This window comes from Triticum aestivum, chromosome 7B (assembly GCF_018294505.1).
Source record: "Triticum aestivum cultivar Chinese Spring chromosome 7B, IWGSC CS RefSeq v2.1, whole genome shotgun sequence".
In the NCBI taxonomy this organism is placed as follows: Eukaryota; Viridiplantae; Streptophyta; class Magnoliopsida; order Poales; family Poaceae; genus Triticum; species Triticum aestivum.
This window is the reverse complement of record NC_057813.1, coordinates 532,144,230-532,166,366: the sequence shown is the minus strand read 5'-3', so window position 1 is coordinate 532,166,366 and position 22,137 is coordinate 532,144,230. Positions and strand designations below refer to the sequence as shown.

The 22,137-nt window shown below is 46.4% G+C and overlaps 1 protein-coding gene across 3 annotated transcripts; it reads right to left on the bottom strand.

Moving 5' to 3' along the window:
- Nucleotides 1-301: 301 nt before the first annotated feature.
- On the bottom strand, nucleotides 302-20,829 carry LOC123155930 (TBC1 domain family member 13). Of its 3 annotated transcripts, XR_006477680.1 has the most exons (10): nucleotides 20,353-20,829; nucleotides 20,146-20,244; nucleotides 18,304-18,408; nucleotides 6,853-7,005; nucleotides 2,482-2,565; nucleotides 2,261-2,389; nucleotides 1,857-2,036; nucleotides 1,472-1,591; nucleotides 701-817; nucleotides 514-628 (listed from the first exon to the last, which is right to left on the bottom strand). XR_006477680.1 is itself a non-coding variant. In XM_044574081.1 (9 exons), exons 1-9 carry the CDS (start codon nucleotides 20,632-20,634, stop codon nucleotides 464-466), a joined length of 1,314 nt encoding a protein of 437 aa, XP_044430016.1. In that variant the 5' UTR covers nucleotides 20,635-20,829; the 3' UTR covers nucleotides 302-463. The 3 variants fall into 3 exon arrangements, 2 of the variants coding, with proteins under 2 accessions (XP_044430016.1, XP_044430017.1); XM_044574081.1 differs by lacking the exon at nucleotides 1,472-1,591 and having other exon boundaries at nucleotides 302-628; XM_044574082.1 differs by lacking the exons at nucleotides 1,472-1,591; nucleotides 18,304-18,408 and having other exon boundaries at nucleotides 302-628.
- Between the last annotated feature and the right edge of the window lie 1,308 nt (nucleotides 20,830-22,137).

Here is a 22,137-nt window from a genome sequence, read left to right as displayed (position 1 = left end):
AACATGGACAGGGCGGACGCCACCCGAAACGCCGACCCAAACAAACAAAATCCACGTCCGTGTCCGTTTGCATCGGCTCGTTCGAGTTGCCAAACATTGCACCGTCAGGCCAGGCCCGCCCCATGTCTAAGATCCAAGCCAAGGAGGAAAGTGCGACACTGGTGATGGTGATAGTTACTAGTGGCGCATATCTTGTAGGGCCCACCACTCCTGTGCTTTTTTCTTGCCATTATATTTAGTAAACAAAATCTAGTGCCCCCACCACATAACTCTGTAAACACACACAGAAAACTCAAATACGTACGTACTCGGAGTTTTCAGTTTTTGAATTTAAAGTGAACATAAATGAAGAGAAGATGAAACTTGGCAATGATGTCATGATACACCTCATGGACAGGGTCAATGTACATACATGTAGTAGTGCCCGGATGAACACCACACCGACAAGATGGCATCCCAATCACTAGCTGGGCATGGTTCCTCTCAATCTGTTAGCGATGTGGAGGAGGTGATCTATGTTAGTTTGCGGGTAGTGCTGCAGCAGCTGGATATTGGCGGTGAAATCTCCAACCAGGAGCCGCTTCCGGACAAGGATGAGCATAGCACAGCATATCCTCAGCAAGGTGTCCTGTACAAGAACATACGAGGCATTAGAAAGACCACGCATCTTGCTTGGAGGTTTATTCACGAGGCCACATACCGGAGAACCTTCGGGATCGCCCAACATGGCATCCCAGATGTGAATACACACATTGAAGCTGAACTCCATTGTCAACAGTAATGTAATCCATCTAAATGCATAGTATTGCGGGTACACCTGTAATTTCAACATTCAATTGTTGATAACAAATTATATCAAAAATGAAGATGGTGACATACTAGAGAAAAGTTATAGCCAATTCAAGTTAACACTTAAACAACAAAGGAATAGTAGATCTTTATATTTCAAAGAAAAAAATCTATGTCCCCGCGATAATATGTCCATATGGAGGCCTGTGCAGCTTAAGATTATTAGCTCATTTTCAAGCCTAGCATTAGCTCATCTTCTTATTTTTTGTTGAAACAGTCATACTACGCACATCTAGACCACGCAACAACAGTAGATCTTATGCTTCATGAACTTCTGGTGTGCTATTCACACCACCACACCTCTATGAACTCAAAAAGCTCCTAAACCAGCATAAAATGTCCATATATAAACACCAGTGCAGTTTCAAATTATTAACTTATCTTGTATTAGTTATTATTATTAATGCTTTTCATAGTTTCAACCATTGACTGAATTATAATTATGATTAGCTTTGTTTGTGATGCTGTTTTTGTTTCAATGGGAGTAAGTCATAGAATATATGTGTATTCGTCTGTTTGCTAAATACCATAACAATCTCTTTGTTTTTGTTAAGTTTTAGACTCAAGATTAAAACTATCATTAATTTTCTAAAAGGCAGGTTCTATAGGACGGCGATTCGACCTGTGATATTGCATGGCGCAGAATGTTGGCCAACTAAAAGGCAACATGTCCAACGGTTAGGTGTAGCAGAGATGTGTACTCTATGTACATTTCTTCTTAATGCAATGATACGCAGCTCACCTGCGTATTCAAGAAAAAAATGGGAATACTTGTAGTGTTTTACTGAGAACAAGTCGCGGAACACAAAACATGGATAAAGATATGGTGCACAGTGAAACATCTAGATTTAACTACTGATGTAAAAATTAGAGCATAACATGACAGATGTTTCCCCGGTGCAGCTGCAGGTGCGCTTCATCAGCATTATACACTTGATTTTCCAGACAGTATATAAATCAGTGTTGTATTACTTGCCAACATAAATCTAATATTAAATATGACCTACCTTTGTAATGACCTCCATATGACGCCATAGCTCTTCGTCATGTTTCTTTAAGAGTTGAGATAACTTTGAAAGTGTAGCCCGAATACCCACCCGGCTGTTGTCAAGATGTTTACAATAGTTGTTTTTAAAGCCACTAATCAATTCAACAAAGCAAAAGAAAGTGTCTGCTTCAGCTGAAGTCTGCAATTCCAATAGAGGGATAATCAAGTTAATGAACAGTATTAGAAGGCGAAAGCACTGATCAAATAGAACAATTGTGAAGCACCATACGACGCAGATTTTCTTAACCCAGATTGAGAAAAATGTTCTACGTAACTCTTCATCATTGCCACTGCTGTAGAAACCGAAGACACAAAGGATGGTTGCTTTACAGCTTTAGCCTGGGTGTGGAAGAAGAACATTACCGAGTTACTTGTGTCAAGGTCGTTCTTCAATACGTAAAATAGAGGTGCCAAAACTTCATTCAACCCTTGCACATATCTTACACTAGGGTATAATCTTGAAAATATAATGAGAATACGCCTTAGTGATTCCTGAAAGGGATATAAATGGAAAGCTTAAGTGATACACTAATATTTCTACAGCAGATAACAGTTGGAACATCTTAAGAGCTGGGTGAGAAAACCTGGTTAGACTTGGCAGAAAAAAACGACTTGTCTGGATGTGTTCGCTTCACATCTCGGTCTATCTGCTCCAGGATCTCTGATTCCTGGATAACAAGTATATTCTCAGACGAACTGTTCAATTATAAGACAAAACCATATTTTGTAAGTGGTGTTTAGGTGGAACATGACCTGTACACTGGATTTGAAATGCAAGAGCAGCTAAATAAACTCAAGGGGAATATGAACATGTGTGCATCAGAAGAACCAAACTTTTGAATCCACTGTCAACGAGGCAAAAAAGAGCATTCCCTATATGGTAGTCCTATGTGGCATCTACATGGCAGATTGAGTCAAGTGGGGTCAACATAAGTCCACGAAACTAGTCATGGAAACAAGTCAAATGGAGAGGAAGGTAAAAAAGACAAAGTCAAGAGGGAGGCCCACTAAGAAAGAAGCCTGCAATGGGCAGGGATGAGAGAGCTTGTCCCCCATGGACTATGAACCACCCACCATCCCTAGTCCACCATGGACTAGCAGACGAACATATACCTCTACTGCCCTTACAGTCCAATCTCCCCTAGGGGGGCCGACATGGTCATTTCTCAAGACTCCTGGTCATAGCCCATATAAGAGCTGAGTAGACATGTGCCATCATTCACTCTCACTTGAATCAACTCAAGGGGAGAGACACAGATGAGGACATCCCAAATTATGTACTTAATGCTGCACAATCAACTCAGCTAGGACAAATTACAAGAGCAGCAATTGCAAGGGCTCGGGCTAAACAAATACAAGATGGGTCAAATACAATAAATAAATACAAGATGGGCCAAATACAATCACATGTGAATCTGATCCTACTTGAGTCACCACCTATCTTCCAGAGAACTGGTTACGACCTAATGCATCCACACACTGTACTATCATATTCGAGGATTGTGATGAAATCAAGGCCAAGAAGATGACGAGTACCAAGATTAATGCTGAGAAGCTCTCTCTTGAGGAAGACGGTAAAACTGGGTAACACAAAGAAGCTCCACCTTGTCATGGCCGAAGAGCTCATTCTTGAGGGAAGGCACTGTCATGCGTGATAATAATGATAATACGCCCCTAACAAATGTCGATTGTTCATCTGGTTGGCACACAAGGATCGCGTTTACACGAATGAACGTCGCTTCCAAAGATCTATAGCTACTACTGACGCATGTCCTCTTTGCAGGCAATGTGAGAGTATTGATCACCTGCTCTTCACCTGTCGGCGGCTTCGACCACTTTGGGATCAGCTAACAAGCCTTCAAGATGAAAGACCTAGCAGCCTTCTTCACATCTGGCAGATTTCCGATCATGACAAAGTTCGCTCCACTGTGATCATGGCTTTACTCTGGAACATCTGGAAGAGACGCAACGCCAAGGTTTTCCGGGACGACAATCAAGGGATTCAGTGCATCGCCCAGGCCACGGCCGACGACCTGGTTCTCTTGTCCAATAGATGTTCCAATATTCAGAGACAAAACCTGTTGTGTGACTGGGCCTCCATGTTGTTTCATCTCGCCGCGAGATTGTAACCCTAAACCACCACCTTTTTTCGTTTTTCTTGCTTCCCAAACTCTCAACTCCCCTTGTAACTAAGTGCTACTCTTTGTAACTGGTTGATGCTGTGATAATATATGTTCAGGCCGGCGCAAGCCCGCCGTTGACGCGTCAAAAAAATTAACAATGATAATAGTCGTTTCAGGACTAAATCTGAAGTGGCTTCTGCAATGGGCTTGGCTCAATTCATGCGGTTGCGAAGAGACTATAAATAGGAGGCAGCCTCTTTTTCTTTACTAGGCTTGATTGGAGAAGAAACTAGTAGAGCTTTGCTCCTATTTTAGGGTTTTAGCTTATAAGCCATTCATAGGATTGGGTGATCCCCACCACCATACTTGTTGCGTTTGCTTGGTTTTGTAAAATCAAAAGGCGTCACTTCAAGTGTAAATCAAGATGTCCATCAAGTGTTCCATTGGCTGAGTTCATTGTCAAAGGCTGTCACAATTCGTGGGTTGTTAAAACTTGGTTCATTAGGCAAAGCAAGTTATCCTTTCCTAGAAGATCAGGCCAAATCCGATAGCCTCTAGCATCAAGCACTCCCCCTTGTCAAGACGTATTTGTATTAAGATCTGCTTACTAGTACTACAAGCCTTTTGTACTATATATTTGCCCTTTGGTGTGCAACACACATAAGTTGCTCCTTTAACATGGCATCATGAGCCCAAGTTTCCCCTGGTGTCGCAACTCACGCTCCAGTCGATTATTTTTCTGTCTCTACCTCACTCCATCAATTAGATCAATTCTCCCCATCAGTGATCGGTCTCGTCTTCCTTCTTGGCCGGCTTTTTTTCCGATCTTGTCTCATCTCTATCAATTCCATCTTTCCGCTCAAAGCTGACGTTCGCTGGCCGCCTTGTTTCTTTTCAGATTGAAGCTCACGTCAATCTCTACATCAATTTCTCCCATTCGTTGTCGTTGTTCCTCATGATAGCTGCCTCTTCCGAGTCTGGAACCAAGGACGCCGGATCGACATGGATCAGTCTTTTCCAGATTGAAAGCTCCACCTTCCCGACCAAGGATGTCTGCCTCTGCGTGGTCGCGGGCCGGCTCTATAAAGCCCTTCTCCTTACCCGATCGGATCACTTCCTGCCTCCCGAGAATGGATCGTGCCAATGCAACGACACATCCACAACTTCCTCATTATTGACGCCAACCTCCCTGTACTCGACGCCTCCATATCGTTCTCCCCAAGCATCGTTATCCTCACCCTCGCTTACATAGGATTGGGTGCACCCGTCCCGCACGGTCTCGTTAACCTCGAGAGCGCACGTCTTGCACGCCCCCAAGCTCAACGCGCCTGCCGACTCTCCGTCTCCTCAGTCGTCACTACTTCCCGAGCCAGCATAGAGTGCCTCCTAATCAGCCCAAAAGTGAGGCGGAAGAAAGGTGGGGATCATCAATGCACGGATCGTCTCAAGAAGGTGACGATGCTTGCGCTCAACAACAATATTTTGAGTGTGAGCACCAGGACAAGAGAAGTGAGCAAAGGAGCCCTGCTCAGCAAGGAATCTGTGTGGCAACCAAGAGGGATACTCACAGCAGAATCAGCGTGGTGGGCAGAAGACCAAAATCAATCGGGAGGACCAGGAGCACAGGTTAGTTGCACATGCGGGAGATGCAAAAAACCTAGAGCTCTAGGAATATGCAATCTGTATTCCCAAGGGGGTATAGGCCAATATATATACACATACAGGTGCAGGAGATATGCAGAAAGCCACTTATACACGGGAAAAATATAAAGGCTACAGGGCACTATATTATAACCAATAGTAGTGTTCACTTGCTATTTCACATGCATATTTATCTATGTTACTTTGTTATCTTGCGTACATTGGCTTGTTGATTTGGCCACATGTAGGTGACGATCTGTCTTCAAATAAGTGAGAAGAGCATGAGTTCGTGAGCTAGATCCTAGCTCTGCCAGTTCCTTGTGGAGTGGAGCCGCAGAGAGATCATGCCACATTTAATTTGATATCTTGTTGCCAACTATTAAACCATATTGCCATTATGGTAATGTTGTACAAATCATGCCATAAAGATCATGTAAACTAGCATTTCTATTTATGGTTTATGAATATGATGCCAAGATTCGTGATAACCCTGGGCTAGTGTGAGTTACACAGAGGGCATACGGTCATTATGATCGAGGACATCACACCATAACATCTACTTTCTATCGTCCTGCAAGAAAAAATTTCAAGGGCACATGAGAAAATCACTTGTGCTTAACACGCAACTCTATTTCTAGAGGTCACACGCGCCATGGGACTTTAATACACAACCCCCAAACTAACTGAAATTGCACCCAATATGGAAGAACAATAAGATCAAGTTCGTGAAAAATCATGATGATACGCTAGCATGTATCTTGGTAAACGTCTAGAGACTACAAGGCATGCATCACTCACCATATGAGTCGCTGACAACATTTTCAATTCCACAGTCATGGCAGGAAATCACCAAAAGTTCTTATTGGTCCAATCAAGTGGACCTTGAGCATGACAAGCATAATTTCTACTGGAATTTGCCACATCAGCTAAAGATTCTTACGAGAATAAACAAACTCACAAATGCAAACATCGATAAAACTTGAAGAGAACAGGAAACAAATCTCATATGTAACATGCTGTTGAAATTTCAGCTACATCAGCACAATCCGTGACCTAAACAGACTTTTAGGTGTATCACGAGACTAGCTGGTTACCACTGGTTTTCCAAACCAAGCATATTAACTCTAGTTTTTGCTTACGTAGCATAAGACCACAACTCTCACATAATAAGCTAATGATAATATGTAGTACCTGGAAGTATTGGTTCCACAAGCTAGATTTACCAAAGCTCAAAGGATGCTCTTCATTAGTTACTTCTGACCTTGGGAGCAAGCCATTCCTTTCACCAGTTAATTCTTTCTTTCTTGACAGCTTTGATTCCTCGATTCTACATAATTTTTCTGACTGCACGAAAAGACACCATTAGCACTTCCATATATAACATATTTAAGTGTCTAAATCACTCACTATGACACTTATATATACTCTAAATAGAACTTTCCGGAACAACAAACAATATTAAAGGTGTGTTCGGTAGTTCTCAGGCTCCGCGCAGAGCTGGCTTCGCAGTTTGTAGGAGGGTCATAGTACATAAACGGGGAGCGGCAATTTACAGGATCTGCAGAATTTTCGTGGAGTCAACTGTAACTATCAAAATCTGCCACCCCACAAAACGTACAGAAATTGGAATATCTGGGACACATTATTTCTGATACTGGTGTGGCCACTGATCCAGAAAAGACTACGGCTATGGTGGATTGGCCAGTACCCACAAATGTTACTGAGTTGAGGGTGCTTTTAGGTCTGACAGGATATTACAGGAAATTTGTGAAGAGTTATGGAATGATTGTTAAGCCCTTAACTCAGTTACTGAAGAAACAAGCCTTTGTGTGGTCAGACGGTGCTCAACAAGCTTTTGACACTTTGAAACAAGCAATGTCAACTACTCCAGTTCTGGGTTTACCTGATTTTGATAAACCTTTCTCTATAGAAACAGATGCTTGTGCTACTAGGGTGGGTGCTGTTTTGCTGCAACGAGGTCATCCTGTAGCTTATTATACAAGGCCTTGGGGGTGAAAATCAGCATTTGTCCATCTATGAGAAAGAATTCTTGGCTATCATGATGGCAGTAGAAAAATGGAGATCATATCTACAAAGAGGCCCTTTTATCATAAAAACGGATCACCAAAGTTTATGTCAACTGGGTGCTCACTTCTGATCTTCAGAGAAAAGCAATGAAAAAATTGGTGGGACTGCAGTTCTCTTTTCAGTACAAGAAAGGGAGTGAGAATACAGTGGCTGATGCTCTGTCTAGGGTAGGGCACTTATTGGCTGTGACTACTACTTCTCAGAGTCAAGTGACAAATTCTTATGCAGCGGACCCTCAGGCTCAACAATTGTTACAACAACTGGCCCTATCAGATGTCAATGCAAATGGTTTTTCTCTACACCAGGGAATCATTAAGCAAGCTGATAGAATTTGGATTGGGGCCAACTCAGCTCTAAAACCCAAACTTATTTCTGCTTTTCATGCAAGTGCTGTGGGAGGGCAATCAGGCATTCAAGTAACTTACCAAAGAGTGCAGAAACTGTTTGTCTGGTCAGGGATGAAACAAGATGTTACTGAGTTTGTACAGCAGTGTGAGATTTGTCAGAAAGCTAAACATGAACATTGCAAGTCTCCAGGGTTGCTTAATCCATTACCAATACCAGAGTCCTTGGCAACATATCACAATGGATTTTATTGAACGCCTGCCCAAATCTAATGGGTATACAGTCATACTGGTGGTGGTGGACAGATATACTGGTAGGAGCTGGGACCCTACCGGGTCTAGGGCGTAGGTTGTAGGGGAAGGAGGGGGTGGACGTGGCGAAGCTCGCGGTCGCCGGCGGCAAGGCGCCGGCGTGCGCGAGAGGGAGAGGCGGCGGCTGCGCAAGAGGCGGCTAGGGTTAGGTCTCCCGGCTCCCTAAGGGAAGCCGAGCAAATAATGATTGCTTCTTGCTTGATTAGATTGATACATCTCCCCTCCTTATATAGAGGGGTTTACTTGACTCCTAAGCACACGACCCTAATAACAATAAGATAATTGGGCTAAGCCCCTAATAACGATAAGATAACTTGGGCCACAACCCACTGGGCTAAGCCCCTAATATGTTGGTCATAACACTTCTCCCCGCCCGCACAAACAGCTCGTCCTCGAGCTGTAAGGTGGGGAAGCGCTTGCTGAACTCCTCGAGGTGATCAACCAGCGTCAAACACCTTCGCAACAGCTGGGGCGGCCAGGTCGGCGGCGACGGCGTCCTCCTCAATGTAGTCTGCAGCCTCCAGGTAGAAGAGCCGCGGGCAGACGTGGCCGGGCGTGTAGGGCTCGTCGCAGTTGAAGCACAACCCTTGGCGGCGACGCTCGAGTAGCTCGGCCGAGGTGAGCCGGCGGAACGAGCGCGTTGTGGTCGCGGCGAGGGGTGCCGCGGAAGCCTGAGCAGGCCGACCCTGCGCGGGAACCTCCGGCCAGGGTAGCGGCCCAGCGGCCCGGGACAGTGATGCCTGTTGGATGGCCACCGTGCGGCGCTCGAACGCGCGGGTGTAGTACATGGCCGTCTGGAGATCCTGGGGTCCCCGAAGCTCCACGTCCACGCGGATGTGATCCGGAAGTCCACCGACAAAGAGGTCGGCCCGCTGCTGCGCTGTCACACCCGACGCGTGGCATGCCAGGGCCTGGAAACGGTCGGCGAAGTCCTGAACCGTGGAGGTGAAGGGAAGGCGGCCTAGCTCTGCTAGGCGGCTCCCACGGATCGGTGGCCCAAAACGAAGGAGGCAGAGCTCACGGAAGCGCTCCCAAGGGGGCATGCTGCCCTCGTCCTGCTCGAGAGCGTAGTACCAAGTCTGTGCCGCGTCGCGGAGGTGGTAGGAGGTGATCCAGGTACGCTCCGAGGCGAGGGTGCGTTGCCCGTGAAAGAACTGCTCGCACTGGTTGAGCCAGTTGAGGGGGTCCTCCGTGCCGTCATAGGTGGCAAAGTCCAGTTTGGCAAACCGCGGCGGTGTCTGAGTCGGAGCGTCGTGGCCGACTGGCTCGGAGGTGCGAAGCAGCGAGGAGTGGAGCGCCCGATCAGCATGACCGTAGCCCGAGAAGTGCCCCGCCGAGCCGGAGGGGTCGCCAAACTGAAGAGTGGGCGCTGGCGGTTCTCCTGCCGACGTGTAGACGGGTGGCGGTGATGATCCAATCAGCCAGGCCGGTATGGGGGACGGCGGCGGTGGGAAGCGCACGTGCTGGATCGGGACGCCGGTCTGTGTGGGTGACCCGGGCCCTGTGCTGGGCGGTGGCGGGGCCGGCCGCTGCAGCGCGGACCCGGGTGGTGTGGTCAGTGCAGCGAGGGTCGGGGCCGGCCATATGGCCAGGGAGGCACGACAGCGGTCGTCGATGGGCCCGACAGCTGGAGTTGCGGCTGCCCGGACCCGGGAGGCGTCGGGGGCGCGGCGATCGCCGGGGCCGGCCACTATGGCCAGTGAGGGGCGACGGCGGGCGGCGGCTGACCGGGTTAGTGGTGGTGTAGAGGCCCGATCGGCGCTGTGGTGGCCGCGTACCAGGGCAGCGCGGCCGGACCGGTCACGGAGGTTGGCGGCAGGGGCGGCGGCTACCCGTAAGGCCCGGCGAGGTAGAGGTGGATGCGCTGGACGACGGTGACGAGGTCATTAAGGATGCCGGTGATCTCCGCCGGGGAGTAGACGGCGGCCTGCGGCGTGGGGAGGGGCGGAGACTGGCCAGCGGAGGCCCCCATTGTGGGTTCGAGTGGCGCAGTGGAGAGCGGAAGCAGCGGCGCGATGGCGAGGGCGGTGGTGGTGGACAGCGGCGGGGTGGGAGGTGGAGCAGACATGATCAGACCCAAGCTACCTGATACCAAATTGGTAGGAGCTGGGACCCTACCGGGTCTATGGTGTAGGTTGTAGGGGAAGGAGGGGGCTGGACGTGGCGAAGCTCGCGGTCGCCGGCGGCAAGGCGCCGTCGTGCGCGAGAGGGAGCGGCGGCGGCTGCGCACGAGGCGGCTAGGGTTAGGTCTCCCGGCTCCCTAAGGGAAGCCGAGCAAATATTCATTGCTTCTTGCTTGATTAGATTGATACATCTCCCCTCCTTATATAAAGGGGTTTACTTGACTCCTAAGCAAACGACCCTAATACGATAAGATAATTGGGCTAAGCCCCTAATAACGATAAGATAACTTGGACCACAACCCACTGGGCTAAGCCCGTAATATGCCGGTCATAACATATACTAAATACAGTCACTTCATTCCTTCAAAACATCCATTCTCTGCTCCATTTGTGGCTAAAGCTTTCTTAGAAACAGTGATCATGTTACATGGGCCACCTTCTTCTATTGTGTCAGACAGGGACAAGATATTCACCAGTAATTTTTGGGAAGATTTGTTCATACTGTGGGACAATAAGTTGAAAATGAGCACGGCCTATCACCCTCAAACTGATGGACAAAGTGAAAGGGTTAATCAATGTGTGAAGATGTATTTGAGGCGTTCTGTACATGACAATCCTCACAAGTGGTGTTCCTGGCTGCCACTAGCTGAATTCTGGTATAACACCAACTATCATTCCTCATTGGGATGTTCTCCTTTCAAGGCTTTCTATGGGTACAATTCCAACTATGGTTTCTTCTCATATGTGCTCCAGTCTGACAATGTGGATGTTGAACAGTGGTTGCGAGAACATCAGTCTCATTCAGCTCAAAGCTCATCTCTTGAAAGGTCAAGCCAAGATTAAAGCTTATGCAGAGCAACACAGATCTAAAAGATCTTTTGAAGTGGGCGATGAGGTATACTTGAAACTTCAGCCGTATGCTCAACACTGCGTAGTGAATAGACCTTGTGCTAAGTTGCCATACAAATATTATGGGCCATTTCAAGTGTTGGAGCATATAGGACCAGCTGCTTATAAACTGCAACTGCCCACAGAGGCTCAGATCCATCCAGTTTTCCATGTTTCTCAACTAAAAGAACACAAGCCAGACCACACTCCAGTATTCTCTCAGTTACCTGCAACTGTGGATTGTCAAGCACCTAGGTGGTGCCAGAAGTGATCATGGAACGCAAAAGGTGAAGAAACACAACAAGGTACTAGTGCAAGTGTTGTTCAAATGGTCTGGCATAGCTGAAGAGGCCGCCACTTGGGAGGACTATGATGTGTTGAAGAACAAGTTTCCAGATGCGCCAGCATGGGGACATGCTGCAGCTCAAGGGGGAGGCATTGTCAGCACTGCTGCACCGGTGCTGACGGCCACGCCAAGCACATCAGGAGAGGGCGAATCACAGGAGCAGAAAGGCGCGTAGTTCAATTGGAGAATTCGTTGGTGAGCCGGTAGTACGGGCCGCAGTCCAATGGGTGGGTTAGGAGGTTTATATCTGTTCGCATGGACAGATCGGCTAGGCAGCGAGAAATTAGTTGAACTCTCTGTACCGAGTCTCTTCCTCTGTTATCTCCTCCTCTCCAAGTCTTCTCCTCTCGATCCCCTTGTATCCCCTGAGTTGTATCTCTCGAATTGATGTGAGGAACCCTAAATTGCTATGTGAATTGTGAGTGATTATCTCGGTTCATCACATATGGTTGACCGGTGTGATTGCAACACTGACGTCCATACGACGACAGAGGAGCTCGGCAAAGTCACACCTGCAGTCGCACTCTTCTTAAATTGAGCTGGGCATAGTGCTAGAGGAGTCGATAGGGTGAAGCAGGATGGAAGAATCGAGGAATTACATACCAATGGCATGGAGAGCTCGGTCGGCAATACATAATAGACGGCTCCGGTAGTGTTGTGCGTTGGAGATCCTGCCACAAGGTTGTCGGGCACTGGGTGTTGGGGTTTATGCGTGCACGTCGCAAGCACACGCTATGGTGCTTGGTGCGGTGCGGGGCAAGGTCACGAAGAAGGCACGAGACGAGAGCAGGCACCTGTCCACGATGTGAGCACAGCCGAAATACTTAGCAACTACGGCATGCTATGGGGAGTTGCGGAAACGAAAACTCACTGCTTGCTCGAGCTTGGGTGAGAGGAACAGAAGGAACGCAATTGCTCGCTTTGATGTTGTGGTATGACATGTGGGGCAAGCAATTTCTTTTTATTTTTTATACTGGGTACAATGCGCCCGGGTGTAGTGGAAAATGAGCAAGGATATCGCATTTGACTCGACGAGTGCGAAGGGTAAGGAAGCTAGCTGAGCCTAGGATGATCCGCTTAGGTAGCTGGAATGTAGGGTCCCTCACAAGTAAGCTTCAGGAGCTAGTTGATACAACGGTGAGGAGAGGTGTTGATATCCTTCGCGTCCAAGAAACCAAATAGAGGGGACAAAAGGCGAAGGAGGTGGAGAATACCGGCTTCAAGTTGTGGTACACGGGGATGACTGTAAACAAAAATGGACTAGGCATATTGATCAACAAGAGCCTTATGGAGTGGTAGACGTCAAGAGGACCGGATTATCCTAGTCAAGTTGGTAGTAGAGGACTTAGTTCTCAATGTTATCAGTGCGCATGCCCCGCAAGTAGGCCACAATGAGAACACCAAGAGGGAGTTCAGGAAGGCCTAGAGAACATGGTCAGGAGTGTACCTATTGGCGAGAAGCTCTTCATAGGAGGAGACCTCAATGGCCACGTAGGTACATCTAAGATAGGTTTTGAAGGGGTGCATGGGGGCTTCTGCTATGGCATCAGGAAGCAAGAAGGGCCCTTGGGAGGAAGAAGGTGATGCTGACAATATGTGGATGAAGATGGCGACTTGCATTCGTAAGGTGGCCTTAGAGGAGTTTGGAGTGTCCAGGGGAAGTAGAAGCACAGCTAGAGATACCCGGTGGTCCAACGATGATGTCTAGAAGGTTACTAAGGAGAAGAACCTGGATAGGAGTACAAGGTGGCAAAGAAGGCCGCAAAGCGAGCTGTGAGTGAAGCAAGGAGTCGTGCGTATGAGGACCTTTACCAGCGGTTAGACACGAAGGAAGGCGAAAGGGACATCTTAAGATGGCCAAGATTCGAGAGAGGAAGACGAGGGATGTCGACCAAGTCAGATGCATCAAGGACGGAGCAGACCAGCTCCTGGTGAAGGACGAGGAGATTAAGCATAGGTAACGGGAGTACTTCGGCCAGCTATTCAATGGAGAGAATGAGAGCTCTACCATTGAACTGGATGACTCCTTTGATGATATCAGCAGGCGTTTTGTGCGGCGAATTCAGGAGTCTGAGGTCAAAGAGGCTTTAAAAAGGATGAAAGGACGCAAGGCGATGGGCCCTGATTGTATCCCCATTGAGGTGTGGGGAGGCCTTGGAGACAGCGATAGTATGGCCAACTAAGATTCTCAACCTCATTTTTCGGGCAAACAAGATGCCAGAAAAATGGAGATGGAGTATATTAGTACCAATCTTCAAGAACAAGGGGGGTGTTCAGAGTTGTACTAATACTAATTACCGTGGAACCAAGTTGAAGAGCCATACAATGAAGCTATGGGAGAGTCATTGAGCATCGCTTAAGAAGAATGACAAGCGTGACCAAAAAACAGTTTGGTTTCATGCCTGGGAGGTCGACCATCGAAGCCATTTTCTTGGTACAACTTATGGAGAAATACAAACTTATGGAGAGATACAGGGAGCAAAAGAAGGACCTTCATATGGTGTTTATTGACTTGGAGAAGGACTACCATAAGATACCACGGAATGTCATGTGGTGGGCCTTAGAGAAACACACATTCCCAACAAAGTACATTACCCTCATCAAGGACATGTACGATAATGTTGTGACAAGTGTTCGAACATGACTTTCCGATTAAAATAGGACTGCACCAGGGGTCAGCTTTGAGCCCATACCTTTCTGCTCTGGTGATGGATGAGATCACAAGGGATATGCAAGGAGATATCCCATGGTGTATGTACTTTGCGGATGTGATGTGGTGCTAGTCAATGATAGTTAGACGGGGGGTTAATAGAGAGTTAGAGCTATGGAGACAAACCTTGGAATCAAAAGGTTTTAGACTTAGTAGAACTGAAACCGAGTACATGAGGTGCGGTTTCAATACTACTAGGCATGAGGAGGTTAGCCTTGATGGGCAGTCGGTGCCTCAGAAGGACACCTTCCGACATCTGGGGTCGATGCTACAGAAGAATGGGGATATTGATAAAGATGTGAACCATCGAATCAAAGTCGGATGGATGAAATGATGCCAAGCTTCTGGTGTTCTCTATGAGAAGAGTGCCACAAAAGCTAAAAGGCAGGTTCTATACGATGATGATTCGACACGCAATGTTGTACGACGCTGAGTGTCGGCCGACTAAAAGGTGACATGTTCAACAAATAGGTGTGGCGGAGATGTGAATGTTGAGATGGATGCGTGGCCACACAAGTAATGACCGGATCCAGAATGATGATATACGAGATAGAGTTGGGGTAGCACCGATTGAAGAGAAGCTTGTCCAACATCATTTGAGATGTTTTGGGCATATTCAGCGCGGACCTCCAGAAACTCCGGTACATAGCAGACGGCAAAAGTGTGCTGATAATGTAAGAGAGGTCGGGGTAGACCGAACTTGACATGGGAGGAGTCCATACAGAGAGATCTGAAGGACTAGAGAATCACCAAAGAACTAGCCATTGATAGGGGTGCAGGGAAGCTTGCTATCCATGTGCCAGAACCATGAGTTGGTTGCGACTTGCGAGACCTTTTGGGTTTCAGCTCTAGCCTACTCCAACCTGTTTGGGACCAAAGGCTTTGTTGTTGTTGTATATTGGGTACAATGCCACATCAACTTTGACTAGCCCATCCAAATGCCACATTAGCTTTAGCCAAGCCAAGGGGTGAGTTTTGAACGGTGTTGAAAGTTTAGGGTGTACGATAACCAGTTTTGGAGTTCAGGGTTGAGTTTTAAACATGGTGTTACGTTGAGGGTTGAAAATTGGACTTCTCTCATATTATCTTCGGTTGTACTAACCGATGTTAAAGCGAAGAATCTACTAAATTGATGTCTGAGAAATATCAAATTGTTCTATATTCATGCATTTGTCTTCTCGTTAAGACTTACCTATCTGTTATTTTACTTAGTTATCATGTTGTCCTCGGTCTACTATCGTTATTGTAGTCATGTTTGCATGTTTACATAAGTTTGTAGCAGCATAGCTTAAGTTTTTCTTCACTATTAGCTCAATATTTCTTCATACTGTTTCATATTGTTCCTTGTTACTCTGTTTTCCTTCGAAGAATTAGCTTCCTTGAACAATTTGTCGTAATTTTCCATTCACCCCCCCCCCCTCAATTAACTTGATCTTACAACTAGCACGCGTGGACATGGCGGACAGTGTTCCCCTCAACGAACGAGTCAAGCAGTTCTTGGGTGCCCTATCGACAAACAACACATGTCCCCACAGGCCACAATAACAGAATGAGCGCTTGAGTTGGTCCATACTGACCTCTATGGACTGATTACACCGGTGACCATGAGAGGCAACTTACTTCCTGATCGTCCATGGTCGCTCCAAGTTCATGTGGCTCAAGATGATCAAGACGAAGGACGAGGTGTTCGAGTCCTTCAAGAAGATCACGACACTAGCATAGATTTGACTCTGGTTGCTAGCACACGGCATTTCAACCAGACGTGGCAACAAGTTCAACTTGGTCGCTTTCCATACATTTTGTGAAGACGGCGACATCAAGCAATGCAACCCATCGCCCTAAACACCACGATAGAACGGCATCTTCAAGCAGCGCAACCAAAGTGTGGTGGAGATACCGCTTTGCTTGCTAAAAGACATGGCAGCGTTCGCCATGTTTTAGGGGAGGCAATGAAGGCATCGGTCTACCTACTCAATCGCGCTCCCACGCACAACGTCGATGGCAAGACATCATATGCAGCATGTCATAGGAAAGACATCGGTGCACCATTTGCGCACCTACGGGTGCATAGCTCATGTGAAGCAGCTCGGCTTCAGCATCGACAAGCTTGCTGACAAATCAACACCGATGATCTTTGTCGGCTATAAAGAAGGTGTTAAGGCGTACGAGGTCTTCGATCCAGCAACGAACAAAGTTCATGTGACCCATGACGTGGCATTTGAAGAATAGAAGTAGGATTGGTCGTCGCCGACAACTGGAGATGCATTGACACCGACCGAACAGTTCGCGGTCATCAAAAGCGAAGAGTCAGGTGACGATGACCATGCCCAAGAGTGCACGGTGACACCCAAGCTCTGGCAGCGGCAACGCAGATATCCACCGTACTACAATTGTGGAACACCACACCCATCTCTTCTAGAGATGGATGGGCCATCCTGCCGAGCAACAACCACGACATCCACAATCTCGATGAGACATCCTGGCACTACCACAAGATGAAGCACATTTTCCCGCAGTTGGATGCAGAGGAGCATCATGGGCACTGCCTTGTCGCTGTTGAGAAACCTCCAAGCATCGACGAGGTGCTAACCACGGTTTGCTGGAGGCACGTCATGGATGCCGAGCTGGCGACGATCCGCGTCAACAGCACCAACGACCAAAAAAATTAGTGTTCTGGAAGCACAAAATAAAAAATACAAATAACCAATTGCTTGCAAAAGGAGGCCGAAATCATTCCAAGTTGGCGATAAGGCGATGGTCTACCTCTGAAAAGGAAGACCACCTTTAGGTGTTAAAGGGAAGCTTAGGCTGCGAAGAAATGGGTATATCTTCCAAGCGAGATGATCGTGATGCTTATATGATAGATGTTCCGATGAGTATATCCAACACATTCAATCTTGCAGACTTGACTCTCTACCACCTAGAATAAGCACTCTATGAAGATAACTCAAGATCGAGTTCCAAACAATCATAGGAGAATGATGAGGAACAATAAGGAAAAACATTAGAAGTCAAATTCATTTGACTTTTACACACTTGTACTCCATTCTAGAGAAGTTGGTCCTCAAGTCATATGTAGTTGTATTTGTTTGCTTTCTTAACCTTTAATGTTTTCTAGGGTGTCCCAGCTATGAGTATAAGCTAGACCTGAACTAATGTTTTTTAGGAACGTCTAGCTATGAGTAGAAGTTGAGATGTGATGTGAAGGCTTTACAAAGCCTACACAAATAGAGGCCCTCGCCTCTAGTGTGTAACTCTGGCTGACCTATAATAGAAGCTAGAGTTTTGTGTTCTAGGAGTTTTTGAACTCCAAATGCCATACCGGCCTATATTCGCCTCTGGAGCGATATTTAGTACAGCGCGTTGAAGTAGTTCCTTCAACACTAGATGTACAATTTGTACCAGCAAGGTGGAGTTGCTCCGCCACGACCTTGTGCTGCTTCAAAGCGCCAGCAACCGGAAGTGGAGCGGCGCAGCCAAACGGTTTTTCAATCGCTAAGGATCGCGTGCGGAGCTGAATACCAGAGCAATGAGCGGGAGTCAAAGAGTTAGGGAGAGATGCCAAACAGGCCCTAAGGCTGGAATGAATTATGAGTTGGTGGGCATATCTATCATACTTAGAATTTCAGTTTTCCTTTAAACGGGTAAATCTGACGGGTTAATTTGTGGCTGTATACTTGTAGGCACCACACAATAATGTATGTCTGTGTCTTAACATCCATAAGAAAAGATCTTTCCTTCCTTGGTCGAAATCACGCTGACAAGTACCAGAGATCCATAGGGTAAATATATCTTTAGAACTAATAACTGAGATGGGCAATCATAACTTACAGGATTTAGAAGAAACTCATCTTTATATGCACTGTACTGGCTTCGCTTCTTTTCTAGTTCATAAGGCCATAAAGAGCGTTCAGTTGGCAAATACCCCAAGAGAAGCTGCACACTATAAAGATAATCAGATAAGTTTCTTGTGCAAACAGGTAGCTGGATAACATGATTATTAGAAGCCTATCAGCAGGTCCTATGTAACTATGTTATACACTTTATAATTACATGCGAACCATAAAATGGCAATTTGCAAAATAGCTGGGAAATTGTATTGATGCAGCATAAGAAAGTGGGGTCAGTTATCACTGCCATGCATGCTTAATCCATAGCAACCAGCTTTAGAAGAGCGATTTCAGGTGGGCACAGATGATTTGAACGTACATAAGAAGATGTAAGTAAGACGAATATAACATGAGAGTAAGGAAGTACTCCCTCCATCCGGAAATACTTGTCAGAGGAATGGATGTATCTAGACGTATTATATTTCTAGATACATCCATTTTTATGCATTTCTCCGACAAGTATTTCCGGACGGAGGGAGTGTAAAGTAAGGATCTTATCCAGTATAACATGAGTGTCACTGTTAAACAATATTAGCAAGAATCTTATCCAGTATAAAGTAAGGAAGTATGTAGATCACTGTAGAACACAAGTTATGTGTAATAATCTCAGGATGTTAATAAGCTTCTAGCACCGTTGCACAATAGTACGCCTTACAGCATCTAAACGAAGACACATCTCTGATCTCTCCCACAGCATTAATGAGAAACCACTAAAAGTTGATTTACAGGAGCAACCAATCTACCTCCGTTTCCATGCCACCAACCTTTCACCTTATCACTAGACTGTAAAACGGGCAAACCCAAATTTCATCTGCTGTTTCCTGCCTAATTTATTCTTTCCAATGACTTGCAGGAGCACTGTTCTTTCGATTAGAAGAAGGAAGCGAAGTACAGTTAACAGTTATTTGCAGGGTGATAAGGCACCAAAAGGAGATTAGCTATAATTTTCTTGCTAGTTATACACACTAACAATAACATGGTTCTTATATTGATACAGGATGAGTAAGTGTTGTCAGTCATGACTCCTTGCATGCTTAATCAACAGCAGCGAACTTTAGCACAACAATCTCAAGTGATGACAAAAGATTTGCACGGACATAAGAGGACATAAATAAGACAAATAATACATGTGAGAGCCAAGTGTTCACTGTTAAAGAATATAAGTGAGAACCTTGTACAGCATAAAGTAGGGAAGAAAGTAGATCACAACACAAAGGGTTCTGTGCACATCCATGGCAGAACTGCAACAGTAGGGAACTAAGTAGATCACAACACAAAGGGTTCTGTGCACATCCGTTGCAGAATTGCAACTACAGAATTAAGTTGCATAATAATCTCAGGATCTTAATGAGCTTCCCGCATAGCTGAACAATAGTACGCCTTACAGAATATAAATAAGGACGCACCTCTTACGCGAAATTAACAAAAACCACTAAAAGTTGGTTCACAGGAGCAACCAATCCCCAACCATTTACCTTAGGACTATAAACTGTAAAGCAGGGCAAACCTAGATTTCATATACTGTAATTTTCTGGCTAATATTGGCTAACTATACACACTAACAATAAGGTCGTTGTTATCTTTCGTTTCTAAGCATCTCTGATAAATAAAGATTCATAGGTAGCCTTGTAAAGGTTTTCCATTTCTTACTCTATGCCTTTCGAAATTGGCTCATAAACCTCCAAATTTGCTAAAAATAACAGCTCCAAACAACCAAAATTTTGAACACCATAAATTGGGGAGAAAAAATGAAGCAGCAGCAGCATCAGAGATGAGTGAGGACCTTCCACACGAGCGGTCGTACGTCCGTGCCGCCGCCATCTGGCACGCCAAGGCAAGCGAGTCTCCGCAGCTCCCCCATGTTCACCACCTTCTTAGACAGCTGCATCAACGGACAAACACAAAAAGGCAAAACGATTAGAACCCAAACACAGATCAAACCTACGGGAACGGCAGGCCCCAAAACAGAAACAGAAACCATCACACGCACCGCGGCCTTGAAGTCGGCAAGCAAGTGCGCCCGGAGAGCAGCGCCGGCGCTGTCCTCTTCTCGTGTCTCTCCCTCGCGGCCAGCATGGGAATCGACCGCCTGCTCGCGCATCGGTGGCGGCGGAACGGAAGGAGACGGCTCGGGGGACGGGGCAGGCGGCGGGGAGAAGTCGGTGCCGAAGGGGTCGGCGAGGGTCGAGGCGAGCGGCGGGGTCGACCAGAGCGGGCTGTTCAGCCACTCCGGCACGGCCTTCGCCTTCTTCCGCATCGCTTCTCGAGTCATCTAGAAACCGCGGGGAGGACGGAGGTGCGAATAGAGGGGTTTGGGCTCGGGAGGTAGGTGGGGAAATTTGGGAAAGGTCAAGCCGCAGTTTTCTCAAGCCGAAGAGTATGTTAGAGCATTTGTAGCACAGCAATCTCGGCGCAAAATCGATTTTGCGGACACTTTTTTCCGACGTAGTAATAACTTGTAATAAAGTTAAAAATTCAAGATAAACATGTTCCTGCTACATTTTAGATAGTCCGGACCTCAGCGGAGTTCACGCACACAAATCCTAGACGGAGGGCGGCGGCGGCTCACGGCTTCACGCCGAGGTGGTACTCGAACGCGGATTTGTAGTTGATGTACGTTAGCTCGTGCTCCGCGTCCATCTCCTCGAAGCGTACGGCGGCGCCCTCCTAGCCAGCGTCTAGCGCCTCCTTCGCGGCGAATCGGGCGACCTCCACCTCGCGGAGAGCTTTCATGGACGACCAGCGGGCATCGTATAGCTCGTTGAAGCGCCGCCACCCGCGGCTCCTTCCTCTATGGGAGAAGCGCCGCCACCCGCGGCTCCTTCCTCGTCGGCCCCACATGATTCCAGCCGATATACAAGCACCCCCAAGATTAATTTCTGCTTGTTCTCGAGTAGGTAAATGATAAAAATAGAATTTTTGATGTGAAATACTACCTAACATATTTATTCATGTATTTTTTTTATTGTGACATCAATGTTCAGATCCGAAAAATCCGAGACAAAAGTTTAACATTGACATAAAAACAATAATACTTCAAGCATACTAACAAAGCAATCATGTCTTCTCAAAATAACATGGCCAAAGAAAGCAATCCATATAAAATCATAGTCTGGCTATACTCTATCTTTATCACACAAAATATTTAAATCATGCACAACCCCGATTTTAGCCAAGCAATTGTTTCATACTTTAGTATTTTCAAACTTTTTCAATCTTCACGCAATACATGAGCGTGAGCCATGGACATAGCAATATAGGTGGAATAGAATGATGGTTGTGGAAAAGACAAAAAGGAGAAGATAGTCTCATATCAATTAGCCGTATCAACGGGCTATGGAGATGCCCATCAATAGATATCAATGTGAGTGAGTAGGGATTGCCACGCAACGGATGCACTAGAGCTATAAGTGTATGAAAGCTCAAAAAGAAACTAAGTGGGTGTGCATCTAACTTGCTTGCTCACGAATACCTAAGGGCATTTTGAGGAAGCCCGTCATTGGAATATACAAGCCAAGTTCTATAATGAAAATTCCCACTAGTTTATGAAAGTGACAACATAGGAGACTCTCTATCATGAAGATCATGGTGCTACTTTGAAGCACAAGTGTGAAAAAAGGATAGTAACATTGCCCCTTCTCTCTTTTTCTCTTATTTTTTTATTTGGGCCTTCTCTCTCTCTTTTTTATGGCCTCTTTTTTTCACCCGGAGTCTCATCCTGACTTATGAGGGAATCATAGTCTCCATCATCCTTTCCTTACATGAGACAATGCTC

What these genes read in the sequence shown, in the direction of transcription:
- LOC123155930 (XM_044574081.1), bottom strand. Translation starts at nt 20,634, where the DNA reads ATGACTCGAGAAGCGATGCGGAAGAAGGCGAAGGCCGTGCCGGAGTGG. An exon ending in TACGACCGCTCGTGTGGAAG is followed by an intron (nt 18,409 to 20,145) that starts GTCCTCACTCAT and finishes TATAGTGTGCAG; the next exon opens with CTTCTCTTGGGGTATTTGCC. An exon ending in ATGAGTTTCTTCTAAATCCT is followed by an intron (nt 7,006 to 18,303) that starts GTAAGTTATGAT and finishes CTTTTCGTGCAG; the next exon opens with TCAGAAAAATTATGTAGAAT.